General features: G+C 60.7%; 1 protein-coding gene across 5 annotated transcripts in view; it reads right to left on the reverse strand.

Moving 5' to 3' along the window:
- Positions 1-18,508, reverse strand: part of THUMPD2 (THUMP domain 2 tRNA and snRNA guanosine methyltransferase) — a 41,798-nt gene that overhangs the window by 17,596 nt on the left and 5,694 nt on the right. For 4 of the 5 annotated variants that reach the window (XR_012898750.1, XM_075914838.1, XM_075914836.1 and 1 more), the window contains exons 2-3: positions 3,763-3,895; positions 1,063-1,457 (exon numbers count right to left, since the gene is read on the reverse strand). The exons of the other annotated variant lie outside the window; for it this stretch is intronic. Coding sequence is in view for 3 of the 4 variants with exons in the window: in XM_075914838.1 (XP_075770953.1) it covers positions 1,063-1,457; positions 3,763-3,895 (528 nt within the window). In the remaining variant the exon portion in view is untranslated. The remainder of the gene's footprint in view (positions 1-1,062; positions 1,458-3,762; positions 3,896-18,508) is intronic. 5 annotated transcript variants of the gene reach the window in all.

Genomic DNA, 18,508 nt, shown 5'->3' on the forward strand with positions numbered 1-18,508 from the left:
TCATTCTCACTTTAGAAAGATTGCAGATTTTAAAAAATACTCCTTTTATTTAAAATGTGCAATAAATGTATGTCTGCCCACTAGAGAGTTGCTTTGCAACCCTCTATTATTTTCAACGTGTGCATAGTTTTACATCAATGTAATTGTTCAAACTACCATCAGTTAGAAGAATTAATGTAACTCAGCTGTGTTAGTTATATATAGAGCTAACAGGAACAGAAAGTAGTAAGATGCCCACTTAAGTAACAAACCAGATGATTCTAGGGTTACAATAAAACCATCAAGTATGGATGTGCTTTTGCACCTTTTTTTTTTTTTTTAAGAAATTATGAATTGTTAGATAACTAGCTTCCTTCCTTACCCATAAATATCAAATCACGGACTAATTTCTTCTCAATATCTATATGGCGCATACAATTGAAGCGACCTTTAGTTTTTCTGAATATATTTGGAAGATCTTAGTATTGAAAAAAGTCTCCATGTTTATAACACCCAACTGGAGCCAGTCATTTCTACAAACTTTGTATAATAATTCAAAGAAAATGGTGTTCATTGCTTCACAGGTGTTTAGCAGTTCTCCTACCGAGAGGTACTTTATATCAAACATAAGGCAAGCTGTATATTAAGGCCGTTTTCTAGACAAAATTAAGGTTTCATGACTGACTTGGACTCAGATTTATAGAATCCAAGGGCAGAAGGAATCACTGTGATCATCTAGTCTGACCTCCTGTATAACAAAAAGCAGCCACAGAAGTTCCTTAATATAATTCCTAGAGCACATCATTTAGAAAAATGCTCCATCTTGACTGTAAAAGTTGTCAACGAGGTATGTACAATCCCATTTAATTCAGCTATTCATTTGAAAAGTTGTTTTGCCCTAAAAATGCCCTGAAACAGGCAATAATGTGTGTTTCTTCTCAACTTTAACTTAACCATGAATAATCAGCATTTAGAAATTATTATTGAGCTGCTTACTAACCAAACACATATAATTGATTATATAATTATGATTTAGTTACTAGGTATTTCATTACATCCTTCGGGCATTTTGATTGATCATACCTGTGAAGTAAATACTTTTGCAATTGCTCCACTACAGCGACAAGAAACTCTGAAACTGCGGTTATTGCTTTCAACTGATTTATCTAATCTACTTTCAGGTGTCTCTTTTAGAAAAGTTTTGCTTTCAGTCAACAAATCCATGTTATTGTTTGTTTCTAAAACCATATTCGTCTTTTGCTCTTCAACATCAAAAATTGTCTTTATTTGTTCGGTCTTCTGTTTTTTTGTTACAATATTTATCTCTTCTGATTTTCTTTTAAGGGATTCTGGATGTCCTTTACAGAGGTTTCCTTGTTTGACCTTATTTTCATGAAGATGTTTCCAAATGGAAATAATATCCAGCCAATGTCCGGGGTCCTCAATTACAAGTTTTTGAATTTCATGAAATACTTTTCCTAAAAAAGATATGAGCTTAGTTTATTCTGTGTTAACATTTTAATGAACACTATTCATTCTTATTAATCGATGTGAAAGCCTTACCAAAAAAAAAAATTACCGATTTATTTTCATGAATAAATAAACTGTACTGTTGCTCAGGGCTTCTACATAGTCACACAAGACCAAAATCAGCACAATGAATAAGGTTAGGATCATTATAGTTTCCACCCAAATTCTCCTATAGCAAAAACTCTTAAAACATTTCATACAAAAGGCATTTAAGACAATAGGTGTTAAAGAGAATTATTAACTTCTTAAATTTGTGAATTCATTAACTCCCAAGGCACCAGTAGTGACTGAATCGAAGTATTGTACTGTATTTGCAATTCTCATCTGATTTGGTTATGGCTGATGTTAACTGAATCGTATCCTGCTTTGTCCCCAGCCTTGCTCCTCCCTCTGCTCAGATACTTAAAGAGATCTTCATGTTGATGGGCCAATTTTTGGAGCTAGCTCATGGCTGGGAAGCCAGCATAGTTTAATAATGCTGGAAGGGCACAACAAATGGGGTTCCACAGGGGTCTGTTTTGGAACCGGTTCTGTTCAGTATCTTCATCAATGATCTAGATGATGGAATAGAGATTACGGTTATTAAGGTTACAGATAATACCAAGCTGGGAGGGGTTGCAACTGCTTTGGAAAATAGGGTCAAAATTCAAAATGATCTGGACAAACCAGAGAAATGGTCTGAGGTAAACAGGATGAAGTTTAATAAGGACAAATGCAAAGTGCTCCACTTAGGAAGGAACAATCAGTTTCACACAGAATGGGAAGTGATCGTCTAGGAAAGAGTACTGCTCAAAGGGATTTAGGGGTCATAGTGGACAAGTTAAACATGATTCAACAGTGTGACACCGTTGCAAAAAAGCAAACATAATTCTGGGATGCATTAACAGGAGTGTGGTGAGCAAGACACGAGAAGTCATTCTTCTGCTCTGCTTTGTGCTGATAAGGCTGGACACCACATTTCAAGAAAGATTTGGAAAAACTGGAGAAGGTCCAGAGAAGAGCAACAAAAATGATTAAAGGTCAGTTGCCCCTATTGTTAAATAAGGATATTGCTTATTCAGCTTTATAAGGCATTCGGAAAAGCTGCTCTGCTATGAAGAGCAGCCAAAGTTAAATCTGTTTCCCCATGTAATGCAGAAATATGTATCCATGAACTAACTTTTTAAGTTACATTTTACTCTTGTTAACAATGCAGAGCCAACCCATTTACAGAAGCAGGAACTAGAGTATATTCCTTCCTTTGCATTAGCAACAGAACTATTCACTAAACAGAAAAGCCAAATTGGTGTTTGCTGTGGTTAAGTATGGCAATAAAGGGTACGTCTACAGTGCACAGAGGCATCCTGAAATAGCTACCCCGCATCTACACAAGCCACCCATTATTTCAAAATAACGGGTGCGCTATTGCAGCATCCCGGTAAACCTCTTTGCACGGGGGTTAAGGGATGGCTCGAAATAGTGCGTTATTTCAAAATATGGCACGGTGTAGATGTGCCAAATTTCAAAATAGTTTCAAAATAAGATGGGCAATTTGCATATCTTATTTCGAGTTTAGGGTGCTGTGTAGACACACCCAAAGTCTACAAAGGTGTAAGTAAATAGTTAGTCCACAAAACCTGACAATTAGGTAAGAAGGAAAGACCCGAACTGTAAATAAATAAATATGTGATTAACTTGAAGTACATGAGTAGACCTATTGACTTCACTAGAGTAAAACACTGAGAAACTGAATGTTGGAAAAATAAAACTAGGACAAGTATTATGATCTTCAGTTTTCCTCAGTACACAGATGAAAATAGATAGGTATCTCTTTTCTTTTTTTAAACTTTAGATCCAGGGATAAATTTGATCCTTCATGAAAAGTTTTAGAATAATTTTCTAACTCCTAATCTAATTTTATCACCACTACTTTCATCTGATTCTAATCTTCTGACTCAGATACTTATAACATTTGAAACTTCACATCACAAATAATCCACCTCAATTTAATAGAAAGCCTTTCACATTCTTAGTTGATAAGGACTACACCTACAAAAAAAATGAGGAATCCTGTTACGTGTTGTAATTTTTTGCATACCGTAACGGTTATCTTTCAGGAGTAGACAAGTACTTCCATGTCCTTAGAGAAAAAGGTGATTATGTCTTATTGCTTATGACATTTTAAAATAATGATGGAATTATTTTCCTAATCAGATTTCAACCAGAGTTCATAATATTTTGTGTAGAAAGAAGAGGAAAAATAATAAACAGTACCTTTATTTCTGGAGAGACAAATTGGAGCATGTTTTTTCAGTAACAAAAATAATCTTTCTCCAGACTTCAGCTTCTTCAATTTACACAACTCAGAATTGGTAGTAAAGAAGACTTTTCCTGAAAGATACTCCACCTAACACACAGAAGAAAAGTCTAAAAAATAGTCTCTAAATTTGGTTTAGGCTCACCAAAAGAAACGTACCATGTGGCTGCACACCATCACAGTAAGCACTGTAGCACCTTTGACTCCATCCAACCACCTTTGACCACAGAAAGCAGACGAATACACTGAAGAACATCACTATATTAATCTCCTGAGTTTGATATTGTTTAAAATACAGATTTTTTCAGATCTGACCTTAAATCTATCTGTTACGTACCTGAGAACATTAAAACCCATGAGGCACTTTGACACTGGGGAAATCCCCAGTGTTTACACTGCACATTTTTCTCTGCTCAACTTATTGTTTACCAACTGACTGCTGCCCTTCACTTGAGGGGTTTCTGTACAGGCAGTCCCCGGGTTACATGGATCCAACTTACATCGGATCCCTACTTACAAATGGGGTGAGGCAACCCCGTACTAGCTGCTTCCCCCCCAGCAGACGAGGGAGATACGAAGCTAGCGCCTCCCCCCCCCCCCCCCCCCCCCAGCAGACCAGGGAGACGCGGAGCGGCTTTTCTCAGCAGACACCTCAGCTTGAGAATAAAGGACTGAGGGAAGTGAGGTGTGGGAGAATAAAACTGAGCTCTGGAGAAATGTTTGGCTAGAGTTTCCCCTACAATATGTACCAGTTCCAACTTACATACAAATTCAACTTAAGAACAAACCTACAGTCCCTATCCTGTACATAACCCGGGGACTGCCTGTAGTTCCCATCACATTGGGTGTATTGTATAAGATAATGTGAGTGTTTGTCCTAAAGTATCATTAGCACACAGACATTTACCTCCCCCCCCCCCCCATCTGTTCTGAAATTGGATGTCCTTTTCATGTGTGTTCATTTTTTTAATTGTATTCTTTGGTATATATGGTTGTGACAATTTTCTTCCACTATTTGATCTGAGGAAGTGGGTCTGGCCCACGAAAGCTCATCACCTAATAAACCATCTTGTTAGTCTTTAAAGTGCTACGTAGTCCTGTTTTTTGTTTCACTCACACTATAAATGCACAATATTATTACACTATACTCCTTTGAAGCTATAACGGGCTGCTTTAATTGGACATCTCCAAGAAAACAGATTTAGGCTACTTATGACTATCTGAGAAGCAGGGCTTGACAAACCACAGCAAAATCTACTCACCAGCCCCGCACTGCACATGCGCCAGACCCACATTGCGCATGTGCATGCCACTGGTGAACGGGGCAACCAGCTGAAATCTACTCGCCAGGTCCATTCCATCAACTAATGGAATAATTAACTGCCAATTAACATCCCTACTTATGACTATTGCTTAATTGGGAAAGTAAGAGTTAAACTAAATGTTAAAATAGATGTGAAATGTTAAGCACTGATCTCTAACATACAAGTTGTCAAATGAAGAGTGAGGGAAAGATTTTCCTGCAGACTGGGAAGACCAATAAAAGAGTAAAATGCAGGACAATGTAGCACTTTAAAGACTAACAAGAAGGTAGAGTCCAACACCATCTGGTGGAAATATGCAAAAATTACCTTCAAGAATCTTTACAAAAGTTGAGGAATGAAGAGGTAGGAATAACAAGTGTTTTAAAATCAAATTAGGCTACTTTGGCAATTTCGCAAATATCACCTGAAATGCCATTTAGCAGGTAGCATAGACCTAGTTCAGTAATTTTACAATTGTGCTAGGTAGTCCTGTTTTAACGTGGGTTATGTGACAGGTAACTCCAGTTACACAAGGGGATCAGAAAAGCAACAAGAGCAGATAGAAAAAAATCCATTTTTTGTTTTCTGAAAAGAGCACATGAAGAAACAGACACCGCACCCCATCGAGATCAGAAGTGCACCTTAAAAGATGCATTAAAAAGATGTGAGCAACAAGACCCTCAGTCTCACCACACCACTTTCAATTTTCCCAAGTAAAACTCCCATACTCTGTCCAAGACTGTATGGACTGTTTCTCCCTCTGAAGTCCCATCCTTTCACCAGCCACCCTTGGATCCAAATGAACAAGAGATGTATTTCCAGTACGGGCCCAACAGGTTTTCAAACACAAGCAGAATTTTAATACACAGTAAATGCCAGAGGGGAGCCGCCCTCTACAGCAGGGTTCAAAAACATGTTGGCTAAGAGCAAACAAACATGGTCCACACTATCTATTTTATCCTGGCGTGCACAGGACCCAAACCTGCTTGGGGAGAGACCCACATGGCAAACTCAGCCAAAGGCTCCCCAAAGCCTCCTAGCCCATTGGAGACCAGCCCCCCCACAGCCCTGGATCCCTGCAGAGCCCCCCCACTTCCGTAGTCCTCCCTGGCCCATCCCAGCCTGCCCCAACACCCCACAGCCCTGTGTCCCTGCAGAGCCCCCCACTTGCGCAGCCCCCCTGCTCCGTGCCCCACCCCAGCCTCCCCCATTCCCTGCCCCCCAAGCCCCGGGTCCCTGCAGAGCCCCCCCACTTCCATAGCCCCCTGCTCCCCGACCAACCCCAGCCCCCCAAACAGCTCTGGGTTCCTGCAGAGCCCCCCACTTGCGCAGCCCCCCTGCTCCGTGACCCACCCCAGCCTCCCCCTATTCCCTGCCCCCCAAGCCCCGGGTCCCTGCAGAGCCCCCCCCACTTCCATAGCCCCCCTGCTCCCCGACCAACCCCAGCCCCCCCTCCAACAGCTCTGGGTTCCTGCAGAGCCCCCCCACTTCCATAGCCCCCCTGCTCCCCGACCAACCCCAACCCCCCCCAACAGCTCTGGGTCCCTGCAGAGCCCCCCCACTTCCATAGCCCCCTGCTCCCCGACCAACCCCGGCCCCGCCTCCAACAGCCCTGGGACCCTGCAGAGCCCCCCCACTTCCATAGCCCCCTGCTCCCCGACCAACCCCAGCCCCCCCCAACAGCCCTGGGTCCCTGCAGAGCCCCCCCACTTCGATAGCCCCCTGCTCCCCGACCAACCCCAGCCCCCCCCCAACAGCCCTGGGTCCCTGCAGAGCACCCCCACTTCCATAGCCCCCCTGCTCCCCAACCAACCCCGGCCCCCCCTCCAACAACTCTGGGTCCCTGCAGAGCCCCCCACTTGCGCAGCCCTCCTGCTCCGTGCCCCACCCCAGCCTCCCCCTATTCCCTGCCCCCCAAGCCCCGGGTCCCTGCAGAGCCCCCCCACTTCCATAGCCCCCTGCTCCCCGACCAACCCCAGCCCCCCCCAACAGCTCTGGGTCCCTGCAGAGCCCCCCCACGTCCATAGCCCCCCTGCTCCCCGACCAACCCCAGCCCCCCCCAACAGCCCTGGGTCCCTGCAGAGCCCCCCCCACTTCCATAGCCCCCCTGCTCCCCGACCAACCCCAGCCCCCCCAACAGCTCTGGGTCCCTGCAGAGCCCCCCCACTTCCATAGCCCCCTGCTCCCCGACCAACCCCAGCCCCCCCCAACAGCCCTGGGTCCCTGCAGAGCCCCCCCACTTCCATAGCCCCCTGCTCCCCGACCAACCCCAGCCCCCCCCAACAGCCCTGGGTCCCTGCAGAGCCCCCCCACTTCCATAGCCCCCCTGCTCCCCGACCAACCCCGGCCCCCCCCCCCAAAAGCTCTGGGTCCCTGCAGAGCCCCCCCACTTCCATAGCCCCCCTGCTCCCCGACCAACCCCGGCCCCCCCCAACAGCTCTGGGTCCCTGCAGAGCCCCCCCCACTTCCATAGCCCCCTGCTCCCCGACCAACCCCAGCCCCCCCCCCCAACAGCCCTGGGTCCCTGCAGAGCCCCCCCACTTCCATAGCCCCCTCCTCCCCGACCAACCCCAGCCCCCCCCGACAGCCCTGGGTCCCTGCAGAGCCCCCCCACTTCCATAGCCCCCTCCTCCCCGACCAACCCCGGCCCCCCCCAACAGCTCTGGGTCCCTGCAGAGCCCCCCCACTTCCATAGCCCCCTACTCCCCGACCAACCCCAGCCCCCCCCAACAGCCCTGGGTCCCTGCAGAGCCCCCCCACTTCCATAGCCCCCTGCTCCCCGACCAACCCCAGCCCCCCCCAACAGCTCTGGGTCCCTGCAGAGCCCCCCCACTTCCATAGCCCCCTGCTCCCCGACCAACCCCGGCCCCCCCCAACAGCTCTGGGTCCCTGCAGAGCCCCCCCCACTTCCATAGCCCCCTGCTCCCCAACCAACCCCAGCCCCCCCCCCCAACAGCCCTGGGTCCCTGCAGAGCCCCCCCACTTCCATAGCCCCCTCCTCCCCGACCAACCCCAGCCCCCCCCGACAGCCCTGGGTCCCTGCAGAGCCCCCCCACTTCCATAGCCCCCTCCTCCCCGACCAACCCCGGCCCCCCCCAACAGCTCTGGGTCCCTGCAGAGCCCCCCCACTTCCATAGCCCCCTACTCCCCGACCAACCCCAGCCCCCCCCAACAGCCCTGGGTCCCTGCAGAGCCCCCCCACTTCCATAGCCCCCTGCTCCCCGACCAACCCCAGCCCCCCCCAACAGCTCTGGGTCCCTGCAGAGCCCCCCCACTTCCATAGCCCCCTGCTCCCCGACCAACCCCGGCCCCCCCCAACAGCTCTGGGTCCCTGCAGAGCCCCCCCACTTCCATAGCCCCCCTGCTCCCCGACCAACCCCAGCCCCCCCCAACAGCTCTGGGTCCCTGCAGAGCCCCCCCACTTCCATAGCCCCCTGCTCCCCGACCAACCCCGGCCCCCCCCAACAGCTCTGGGTCCCTGCAGAGCCCCCCCACTTCCATAGCCCCCCTGCTCCCCGACCAACCCCGGCCCCCCCCAACAGCCCTGGGTCCCTGCAGAGCCCCCCCACTTCCATAGCCCCCCTGCTCCCCGACCAACCCCAGCCCCCCCCCAACAGCTCTGGGTCCCTGCAGAGCCCCCCCACTTCCATAGCCCCCTGCTCCCCGACCAACCCCAGCCCCCCCAACAGCTCTGGGTCCCTGCAGAGCCCCCCCACTTCCATAGCCCCCCTGCTCCCCGACCAACCCCGGCCCCCCCCAACAGCCCTGGGTCCCTGCAGAGCCCCCCCCACTTCCATAGCCCCCTGCTCCCCGACTAACCCCGGCCCCCCCCAACAGCTCTGGGTCCCTGCAGAGCCCCCCCACTTCCATAGCCCCCATGCTCCCCGACCAACCCCAGCCCCCCCCCCAACAGCCCTGGGTCCCTGCAGAGCCCCCCCACTTCCATAGCCCCCTGCTCCCCGACCAACCCCAGCCCCCCCCAACAGCTCTGGGTCCCTGCAGAGCCCCCCCCACTTCCATAGCCCCCTGCTCCCCGACCAACCCCAGCCCCCCCCCCCAACAGCCCTGGGTCCCTGCAGAGCCCCCCCACTTCCATAGCCCCCCTGCTCCCCGACCAACCCCAGCCCCCCCCAACAGCCCTGGGTCCCTGCAGAGCCCCCCCACTTCCATAGCCCCCTGCTCCCCGACCAACCCTGGCCCCCCCCAACAGCTCTGGGTCCCTGCAGAGCCCCCCCACTTCCATAGCCCCCCTGCTACCCGACCAACCCCGGCCCCCCCCAACAGCCCTGGGTCCCTGCAGAGCCCCCCCACTTCCATAGCCCCCTGCTCCCCGACCAACCCCGGCCCCCCCCAACAGCTCTGGGTCCCTGCAGAGCCCCCCCACTTCCATAGCCCCCCTGCTCCCCGACCAACCCCGGCCCCCCCCAACAGCCCTGGGTCCCTGCAGAGCCCCCCCACTTCCATAGCCCCCTGCTCCCCGACCAACCCCGGCCCCCCCCAACAGCTCTGGGTCCCTGCAGAGCCCCCCCACTTCCATAGCCCCCTACTCCCCGACCAACCCCAGCCCCCCCCAACAGCCCTGGGTCCCTGCAGAGCCCCCCCACTTCCATAGCCCCCTGCTCCCCGACCAACCCCAGCCCCCCCCAACAGCTCTGGGTCCCTGCAGAGCCCCCCCACTTCCATAGCCCCCTGCTCCCCGACCAACCCCGGCCCCCCCCAACAGCTCTGGGTCCCTGCAGAGCCCCCCCACTTCCATAGCCCCCCTGCTCCCCGACCAACCCCAGCCCCCCCCAACAGCTCTGGGTCCCTGCAGAGCCCCCCCACTTCCATAGCCCCCTGCTCCCCGACCAACCCCGGCCCCCCCCAACAGCTCTGGGTCCCTGCAGAGCCCCCCCACTTCCATAGCCCCCTGCTCCCCGACCAACCCCAGCCCCCCCCAACAGCTCTGGGTCCCTGCAGAGCCCCCCCACTTCCATAGCCCCCTGCTCCCCGACCAACCCCGGCCCCCCCAACAGCTCTGGGTCCCTGCAGAGCCCCCCCACTTCCATAGCCCCCCTGCTCCCCGACCAACCCCAGCCCCCCCCAACAGCCCTGGGTCCCTGCAGAGCCCCCCCCACTTCCATAGCCCCCTGCTCCCCGACTAACCCCGGCCCCCCCCAACAGCTCTGGGTCCCTGCAGAGCCCCCCCACTTCCATAGCCCCCATGCTCCCCGACCAACCCCAGCCCCCCCCAACAGCCCTGGGTCCCTGCAGAGCCCCCCCCACTTCCATAGCCCCCCTGCTCCCCGACCAACCCCAGCCCCCCCCCAACAGCCCTGGGTCCCTGCAGAGCCCCCCCACTTCCATAGCCCCCCTGCTCCCCGACCAACCCCGGCCCCCCCCAACAGCCCTGGGTCCCTGCAGAGCCCCCCCACTTCCATAGCCCCCTGCTCCCCGACCAACCCCGGCCCCCCCCAACAGCTCTGGGTCCCTGCAGAGCCCCCCCACTTCCATAGCCCCCCTGCTCCCCGACCAACCCCGGCCCCCCCCAACAGCTCTGGGTCCCTGCAGAGCCCCCCCACTTCCATAGCCCCCTGCTCCCCGACCAACCCCAGCCCCCCCCAACAGCCCTGGGTCCCTGCAGAGCCCCCCCACTTCCATAGCCCCCCTGCTCCCCAACCAACCCCAGCCCCCCCCACCAACAGCTCTGGGTCCCTGCAGAGCCCCCCCACTTCCATAGCCCCCTGCTCCCCGACCAACCCCGGCCCCCCCCAACAGCTCTGCGTCCCTGCAAAGCCCCCCCACTTCCATAGCCCCCTGCTCCCCGACTAACCCCGGCCCCCCCCAACAGCTCTGGGTCCCTGCAGAGCCCCCCCACTTCCATAGCCCCCCTGCTCCCCGACCAACCCCAGCCCCCCCTCCAACAGCTCTGGGTTCCTGCAGAGCCCCCCCACTTCCATAGCCCCCCTGCTCCCCGACCAACCCCAGCCCCCCCCAACAGCCCTGGGTCCCTGCAGAGCCCCCCCACTTCCATAGCCCCCCTGCTCCCCAACCAACCCCAGCCCCCCCTCCAACAGCTCTGGGTTCCTGCAGAGCCCCCCCACTTCCATAGCCCCCTGCTCCCCGACCAACCCCAGCCCCCCCCCCCAACAGCTCTGGGTCCCTGCAGAGCCCCCCCACTTCCATAGCCCCCTGCTCCCCGACCAACCCCAGCCCCGCCTCCAACAGCCCTGGGTCCCTGCAGAGCCCCCCCACTTCCATAGCCCCCCTGCTCCCCGACCAACCCCAGCCCCCCCAACAGCCCTGGGTCCCTGCAGAGCCCCCCCACTTCCATAGCCCCCCTGCTCCCCGACCAACCCCAGCCCCCCCAACAGCTCTGGGTCCCTGCAGAACCCCCCCACTTCCATAGCCCCCTGCTCCCCGACCAACCCCAGCCCCCCCCAACAGCCCTGGGTCCCTGCAGAGCCCCCCCACTTCCATAGCCCCCCTGCTCCCCGACCAACCCCAGCCCCCCCCCAACAGCCCTGGGTCCCTGCAGAGCCCCCCCACTTCCATAGCCCCCTGCTCCCCGACCAACCCCAGCCCCCCCAACAGCCCTGGGTCCCTGCAGAGCCCCCCCACTTCGATAGCCCCCTGCTCCCCGACCAACCCCAGCCCCCCCAACAGCCCTGGGTCCCTGCAGAGCCCCCCCACTTCGATAGCCCCCTGCTCCCCGACCAACCCCAGCCCCCCCAACAGCCCTGGGTCCCTGCAGAGCCCCCCCACTTCCATAGCCCCCCTGCTCCCCAACCAAACCCAGCCCCCCCTCCAACAGCTCTGGGTTCCTGCAGAGCCCCCCCACTTCCATAGCCCCCTGCTCCCCGACTAACCCCGGCCCCCCCCAACAGCTCTGGGTCCCTGCAGAGCCCCCCCACTTCCATAGCCCCCCTGCTCCCCGACCAACCCCAGCCCCCCCTCCAACAGCTCTGGGTTCCTGCAGAGCCCCCCCACTTCCATAGCCCCCCTGCTCCCCGACCAACCCCAGCCCCCCCCAACAGCCCTGGGTCCCTGCAGAGCCCCCCCACTTCCATAGCCCCCCTGCTCCCCAACCAACCCCAGCCCCCCCTCCAACAGCTCTGGGTTCCTGCAGAGCCCCCCCACTTCCATAGCCCCCCTGCTCCCCGACCAACCCCAGCCCCGCCTCCAACAGCCCTGGGTCCCTGCAGAGCCCCCCCACTTCCATAGCCCCCCTGCTCCCCGACCAACCCCAGCCCCCCCAACAGCCCTGGGTCCCTGCAGAGCCCCCCCACTTCCATAGCCCCCCTGCTCCCCGACCAACCCCAGCCCCCCCAACAGCCCTGGGTCCCTGCAGAGCCCCCCCACTTCCATAGCCCCCCTGCTCCCCGACCAACCCCAGCCCCCCCAACAGCCCTGGGTCCCTGCAGAGCCCCCCCACTTCCATAGCCCCCCTGCTCCCCGACCAACCCCAGCCCCCCCAACAGCCCTGGGTCCCTGCAGAGCCCCCCCACTTCCATAGCCCCCTGCTCCCCGACCAACCCCAGCCCCCCCCCCAACAGCCCTGGGTCCCTGCAGAGCCCCCCACTTCCATAGCCCCCTGCTCCCCGACCAACCCCAGCCCCCCCCCCAACAGCCCTGGGTCCCTGCAGAGCACCCCCACTTCCATAGCCCCCCTGCTCCCCAACCAACCCCGGCCCCCCCTCCAACAACTCTGGGTCCCTGCAGAGCCCCCCACTTGCGCAGCCCTCCTGCTCCGTGCCCCACCCCAGCCTCCCCCTATTCCCTGCCCCCCAAGCCCCGGGTCCCTGCAGAGCCCCCCCACTTCCATAGCCCCCTGCTCCCCGACCAACCCCAGCCCCCCCCAACAGCTCTGGGTCCCTGCAGAGCCCCCCCACGTCCATAGCCCCCTGCTCCCCGACCAACCCCAGCCCCCCCCAACAGCCCTGGGTCCCTGCAGAGCCCCCCCCACGTCCATAGCCCCCTGCTCCCCGACCAACCCCGGCCCCCCCCAACAGCCCTGGGTCCCTGCAGAGCCCCCCCCACTTCCATAGCCCCCTGCTCCCCGACCAACCCCAGCCCCCCCCAACAGCCCTGGGTCCCTGCAGAGCCCCCCCCACTTCCATAGCCCCCCTGCTCCCCGACCAACCCCAGCCCCCCCCAACAGCCCTGGGTCCCTGCAGAGCCCCCCCCACTTCCATAGCCCCCCTGCTCCCCGACCAACCCCAGCCCCCCCAACAGCTCTGGGTCCCTGCAGAGCCCCCCCACTTCCATAGCCCCCTGCTCCCCGACCAACCCCAGCCCCCCCCAACAGCCCTGGGTCCCTGCAGAGCCCCCCCACTTCCATAGCCCCCTGCTCCCCGACCAACCCCGGCCCCCCCCGACAGCTCTGGGTCCCTGCAGAGCCCCCCCACTTCCATAGCCCCCTGCTCCCCGACCAACCCCAGCCCCCCCCAACAGCCCTGGGTCCCTGCAGAGCCCCCTCACTTCCATAGCCCCCCTGCTCCCCGACCAACCCCAGCCCCCCCCAACAGCCCTGGGTCCCTGCAGAGCCCCCCCACTTCCATAGCCCCCCTGCTCCCCAACCAACCCCAGCCCCCCCCACCAACAGCTCTGGGTCCCTGCAGAGCCCCCCCACTTCCATAGCCCCCTGCTCCCCGACCAACCCCGGCCCCCCCCAACAGCTCTGCGTCCCTGCAGAGCCCCCCCACTTCCATAGCCCCCTGCTCCCCGACTAACCCCGGCCCCCCCCAACAGCTCTGGGTCCCTGCAGAGCCCCCCCACTTCCATAGCCCCCCTGCTCCCCGACCAACCCCAGCCCCCCCTCCAACAGCTCTGGGTTCCTGCAGAGCCCCCCCACTTCCATAGCCCCCCTGCTCCCCGACCAACCCCAGCCCCCCCCAACAGCCCTGGGTCCCTGCAGAGCCCCCCCACTTCCATAGCCCCCCTGCTCCCCAACCAACCCCAGCCCCCCCTCCAACAGCTCTGGGTTCCTGCAGAGCCCCCCCACTTCCATAGCCCCCTGCTCCCCGACCAACCCCAGCCCCCCCCCCCAACAGCTCTGGGTCCCTGCAGAGCCCCCCCACTTCCATAGCCCCCTGCTCCCCGACCAACCCCAGCCCCGCCTCCAACAGCCCTGGGTCCCTGCAGAGCCCCCCCACTTCCATAGCCCCCCTGCTCCCCGACCAACCCCAGCCCCCCCAACAGCCCTGGGTCCCTGCAGAGCCCCCCCACTTCCATAGCCCCCCTGCTCCCCGACCAACCCCAGCCCCCCCAACAGCTCTGGGTCCCTGCAGAACCCCCCCCACTTCCATAGCCCCCTGCTCCCCGACCAACCCCAGCCCCCCCCAACAGCCCTGGGTCCCTGCAGAGCCCCCCCACTTCCATAGCCCCCCTGCTCCCCGACCAACCCCAGCCCCCCCCCAACAGCCCTGGGTCCCTGCAGAGCCCCCCCACTTCCATAGCCCCCTGCTCCCCGACCAACCCCAGCCCCCCCAACAGCCCTGGGTCCCTGCAGAGCCCCCCCACTTCGATAGCCCCCTGCTCCCCGACCAACCCCAGCCCCCCCAACAGCCCTGGGTCCCTGCAGAGCCCCCCCACTTCGATAGCCCCCTGCTCCCCGACCAACCCCAGCCCCCCCAACAGCCCTGGGTCCCTGCAGAGCCCCCCCACTTCCATAGCCCCCCTGCTCCCCAACCAAACCCAGCCCCCCCTCCAACAGCTCTGGGTTCCTGCAGAGCCCCCCCACTTCCATAGCCCCCTGCTCCCCGACTAACCCCGGCCCCCCCCAACAGCTCTGGGTCCCTGCAGAGCCCCCCCACTTCCATAGCCCCCCTGCTCCCCGACCAACCCCAGCCCCCCCTCCAACAGCTCTGGGTTCCTGCAGAGCCCCCCCACTTCCATAGCCCCCCTGCTCCCCGACCAACCCCAGCCCCCCCCAACAGCCCTGGGTCCCTGCAGAGCCCCCCCACTTCCATAGCCCCCCTGCTCCCCAACCAACCCCAGCCCCCCCTCCAACAGCTCTGGGTTCCTGCAGAGCCCCCCCACTTCCATAGCCCCCCTGCTCCCCGACCAACCCCAGCCCCGCCTCCAACAGCCCTGGGTCCCTGCAGAGCCCCCCCACTTCCATAGCCCCCCTGCTCCCCGACCAACCCCAGCCCCCCCAACAGCCCTGGGTCCCTGCAGAGCCCCCCCACTTCCATAGCCCCCCTGCTCCCCGACCAACCCCAGCCCCCCCAACAGCCCTGGGTCCCTGCAGAGCCCCCCCACTTCCATAGCCCCCCTGCTCCCCGACCAACCCCAGCCCCCCCAACAGCCCTGGGTCCCTGCAGAGCCCCCCCACTTCCATAGCCCCCCTGCTCCCCGACCAACCCCAGCCCCCCCAACAGCCCTGGGTCCCTGCAGAGCCCCCCCACTTCCATAGCCCCCTGCTCCCCGACCAACCCCAGCCCCCCCCCCAACAGCCCTGGGTCCCTGCAGAGCCCCCCCACTTCCATAGCCCCCTGCTCCCCGACCAACCCCAGCCCCCCCCCCAACAGCCCTGGGTCCCTGCAGAGCACCCCCACTTCCATAGCCCCCCTGCTCCCCAACCAACCCCGGCCCCCCCTCCAACAACTCTGGGTCCCTGCAGAGCCCCCCACTTGCGCAGCCCTCCTGCTCCGTGCCCCACCCCAGCCTCCCCCTATTCCCTGCCCCCCAAGCCCCGGGTCCCTGCAGAGCCCCCCCACTTCCATAGCCCCCTGCTCCCCGACCAACCCCAGCCCCCCCCAACAGCTCTGGGTCCCTGCAGAGCCCCCCCACGTCCATAGCCCCCTGCTCCCCGACCAACCCCAGCCCCCCCCAACAGCCCTGGGTCCCTGCAGAGCCCCCCCCACGTCCATAGCCCCCTGCTCCCCGACCAACCCCGGCCCCCCCCAACAGCCCTGGGTCCCTGCAGAGCCCCCCCCACTTCCATAGCCCCCTGCTCCCCGACCAACCCCAGCCCCCCCCAACAGCCCTGGGTCCCTGCAGAGCCCCCCCCACTTCCATAGCCCCCCTGCTCCCCGACCAACCCCAGCCCCCCCCAACAGCCCTGGGTCCCTGCAGAGCCCCCCCAACTTCCATAGCCCCCCTGCTCCCCGACCAACCCCAGCCCCCCCAACAGCTCTGGGTCCCTGCAGAGCCCCCCCACTTCCATAGCCCCCTGCTCCCCGACCAACCCCAGCCCCCCCCAACAGCCCTGGGTCCCTGCAGAGCCCCCCCACTTCCATAGCCCCCTGCTCCCCGACCAACCCCGGCCCCCCCCGACAGCTCTGGGTCCCTGCAGAGCCCCCCCACTTCCATAGCCCCCTGCTCCCCGACCAACCCCAGCCCCCCCCAACAGCCCTGGGTCCCTGCAGAGCCCCCTCACTTCCATAGCCCCCCTGCTCCCCGACCAACCCCAGCCCCCCCCAACAGCCCTGGGTCCCTGCAGAGCCCCCCCACTTCCATAGCCCCCCTGCTCCCCGACCAACCCTGGCCCCCCCCCCAACAGCTCTGGGTCCCTGCAGAGCCCCCCCACTTCCATAGCCCCCTGCTCCCCGACCAACCCTGGCCCCCCCCCCAACAGCTCTGGGTCCCTGCAGAGCCCCCCCACTTCCATAGCCCCCCTGCTCCCCGACCAACCCTGGCCCCCCCCCAACAGCTCTGGGTCCCTGCAGAGCCCCCCCACTTCCATAGCCCCCCTGCTCCCCGACCAACCCCGGCCCCCCCCGACAGCTCTGGGTCCCTGCAGAGCCCCCCCACTTCCATAGCCCCCTCCTCCCCGACCAACCCCAGCCCCCCCCGAAAGCCCTGGGTCCCTGCAGAGCCCCCCCACTTCCATAGCCCCCTCCTCCCCGACCAACCCCGGCCCCCCCCAACAGCTCTGGGTCCCTGCAGAGCCCCCCCACTTCCATAGCCCCCTACTCCCCGACCAACCCCAGCCCCCCCCAACAGCCCTGGGTCCCTGCAGAGCCCCCCCACTTCCATAGCCCCCCTGCTCCCCGACCAACCCCAGCCCCCCCCAACAGCTCTGGGTCCCTGCAGAGCCCCCCCACTTCCATAGCCCCCTGCTCCCCGACCAACCCCGGCCCCCCCCAACAGCTCTGGGTCCCTGCAGAGCCCCCCCACTTCCATAGCCCCCCTGCTCCCCGACCAACCCCGGCCCCCCCCAACAGCTCTGGGTCCCTGCAGAGCCCCCCCACTTCCATAGCCCCCTGCTCCCCGACTAACCCCGGCCCCCCCCCCAACAGCTCTGGGTCCCTGCAGAGCCCCCCCACTTCCATAGCCCCCTGCTCCCCGACCAACCCCAGCCCCCCCCAACAGCCCTGGGTCCCTGCAGAGCCCCCCCACTTCCATAGCCCCCTGCTCCCCGACCAACCCCAGCCCCCCCCCAACAGCTCTGGGTCCCTGCAGAGCCCCCCCACTTCCATAGCCCCCCTGCTCCCCGACCAACCCCGGCCCCCCCCAACAGCTCTGGGTCCCTGCAGAGCCCCCCCACTTCCATAGCCCCCATGCTCCCCGACCAACCCCAGCCCCCCCCAACAGCCCTGGGTCCCTGCAGAGCCCCCCCCACTTCCATAGCCCCCCTGCTCCCCGACCAACCCCAGCCCCCCCCCAACAGCCCTGGGTCCCTGCTGAGCCCCCCCACTTCCATAGCCCCCCTGCTCCCCGACCAACCCCGGCCCCCCCCTACAGCTCTGGGTCCCTGCAGAACCCCCCCACTTCCATAGCCCCCTGCTCCCCGACCAACCCCGGCCCCCCCCCAACAGCTCTGGGTCCCTGCAGAGCCCCCCCACTTCCATAGCCCCCTGCTCCCCGACCAACCCCAGCCCCCCCCCCCAACAGCCCTGGGTCCCTGCAGAGCCCCCCCACTTCCATAGCCCCCCTGCTCCCCAACCAAACCCCAGCCCCCCCCCCCCAACAGCTCTGGGTCCCTGCAGAGCCCCCCCACTTCCATAGCCCCCTGCTCCCCAACCAACCCCGGCCCCCCCCAACAGCTCTGCGTCCCTGCAGAGCCCCCCCACTTCCATAGCCCCCCTGCTCCCCAACCAACCCCAGCCCCCCCCAACAGCTCTGGGTCCCTGCAGAGCCCCCCCACTTCCATAGCCCCCTGCTCCCCGACTAACCCCGGCCCCCCCCAACAGCTCTGGGTCCCTGCAGAGCCCCCCCACTTCCATAGCCCCCTGCTCCCCGACCAACCCCAGCCCAACAACCGCCCTGGGTCCCTGCAGAGCCCCCCCACTTCCATAGCCCCCCTGCTCCCCGACCAACCCCAGCCCCCCCCAACAGCCCTGGGTCCCTGCAGAGCCCCCCCACTTCCATAGCCCCCTGCTCCCCGACCAACCCCGGCCCCCCCCCAACAGCCCTGGGTCCCTGCAGAGCCCCCCCACTTCCATAGCCCCCCTGCTCCCCGACCAACCCCGGC

This window comes from Pelodiscus sinensis, unplaced genomic scaffold, assembly GCF_049634645.1.
Source record: "Pelodiscus sinensis isolate JC-2024 unplaced genomic scaffold, ASM4963464v1 ctg132, whole genome shotgun sequence".
NCBI classification, from domain to species: Eukaryota; Metazoa; Chordata; order Testudines; family Trionychidae; genus Pelodiscus; species Pelodiscus sinensis.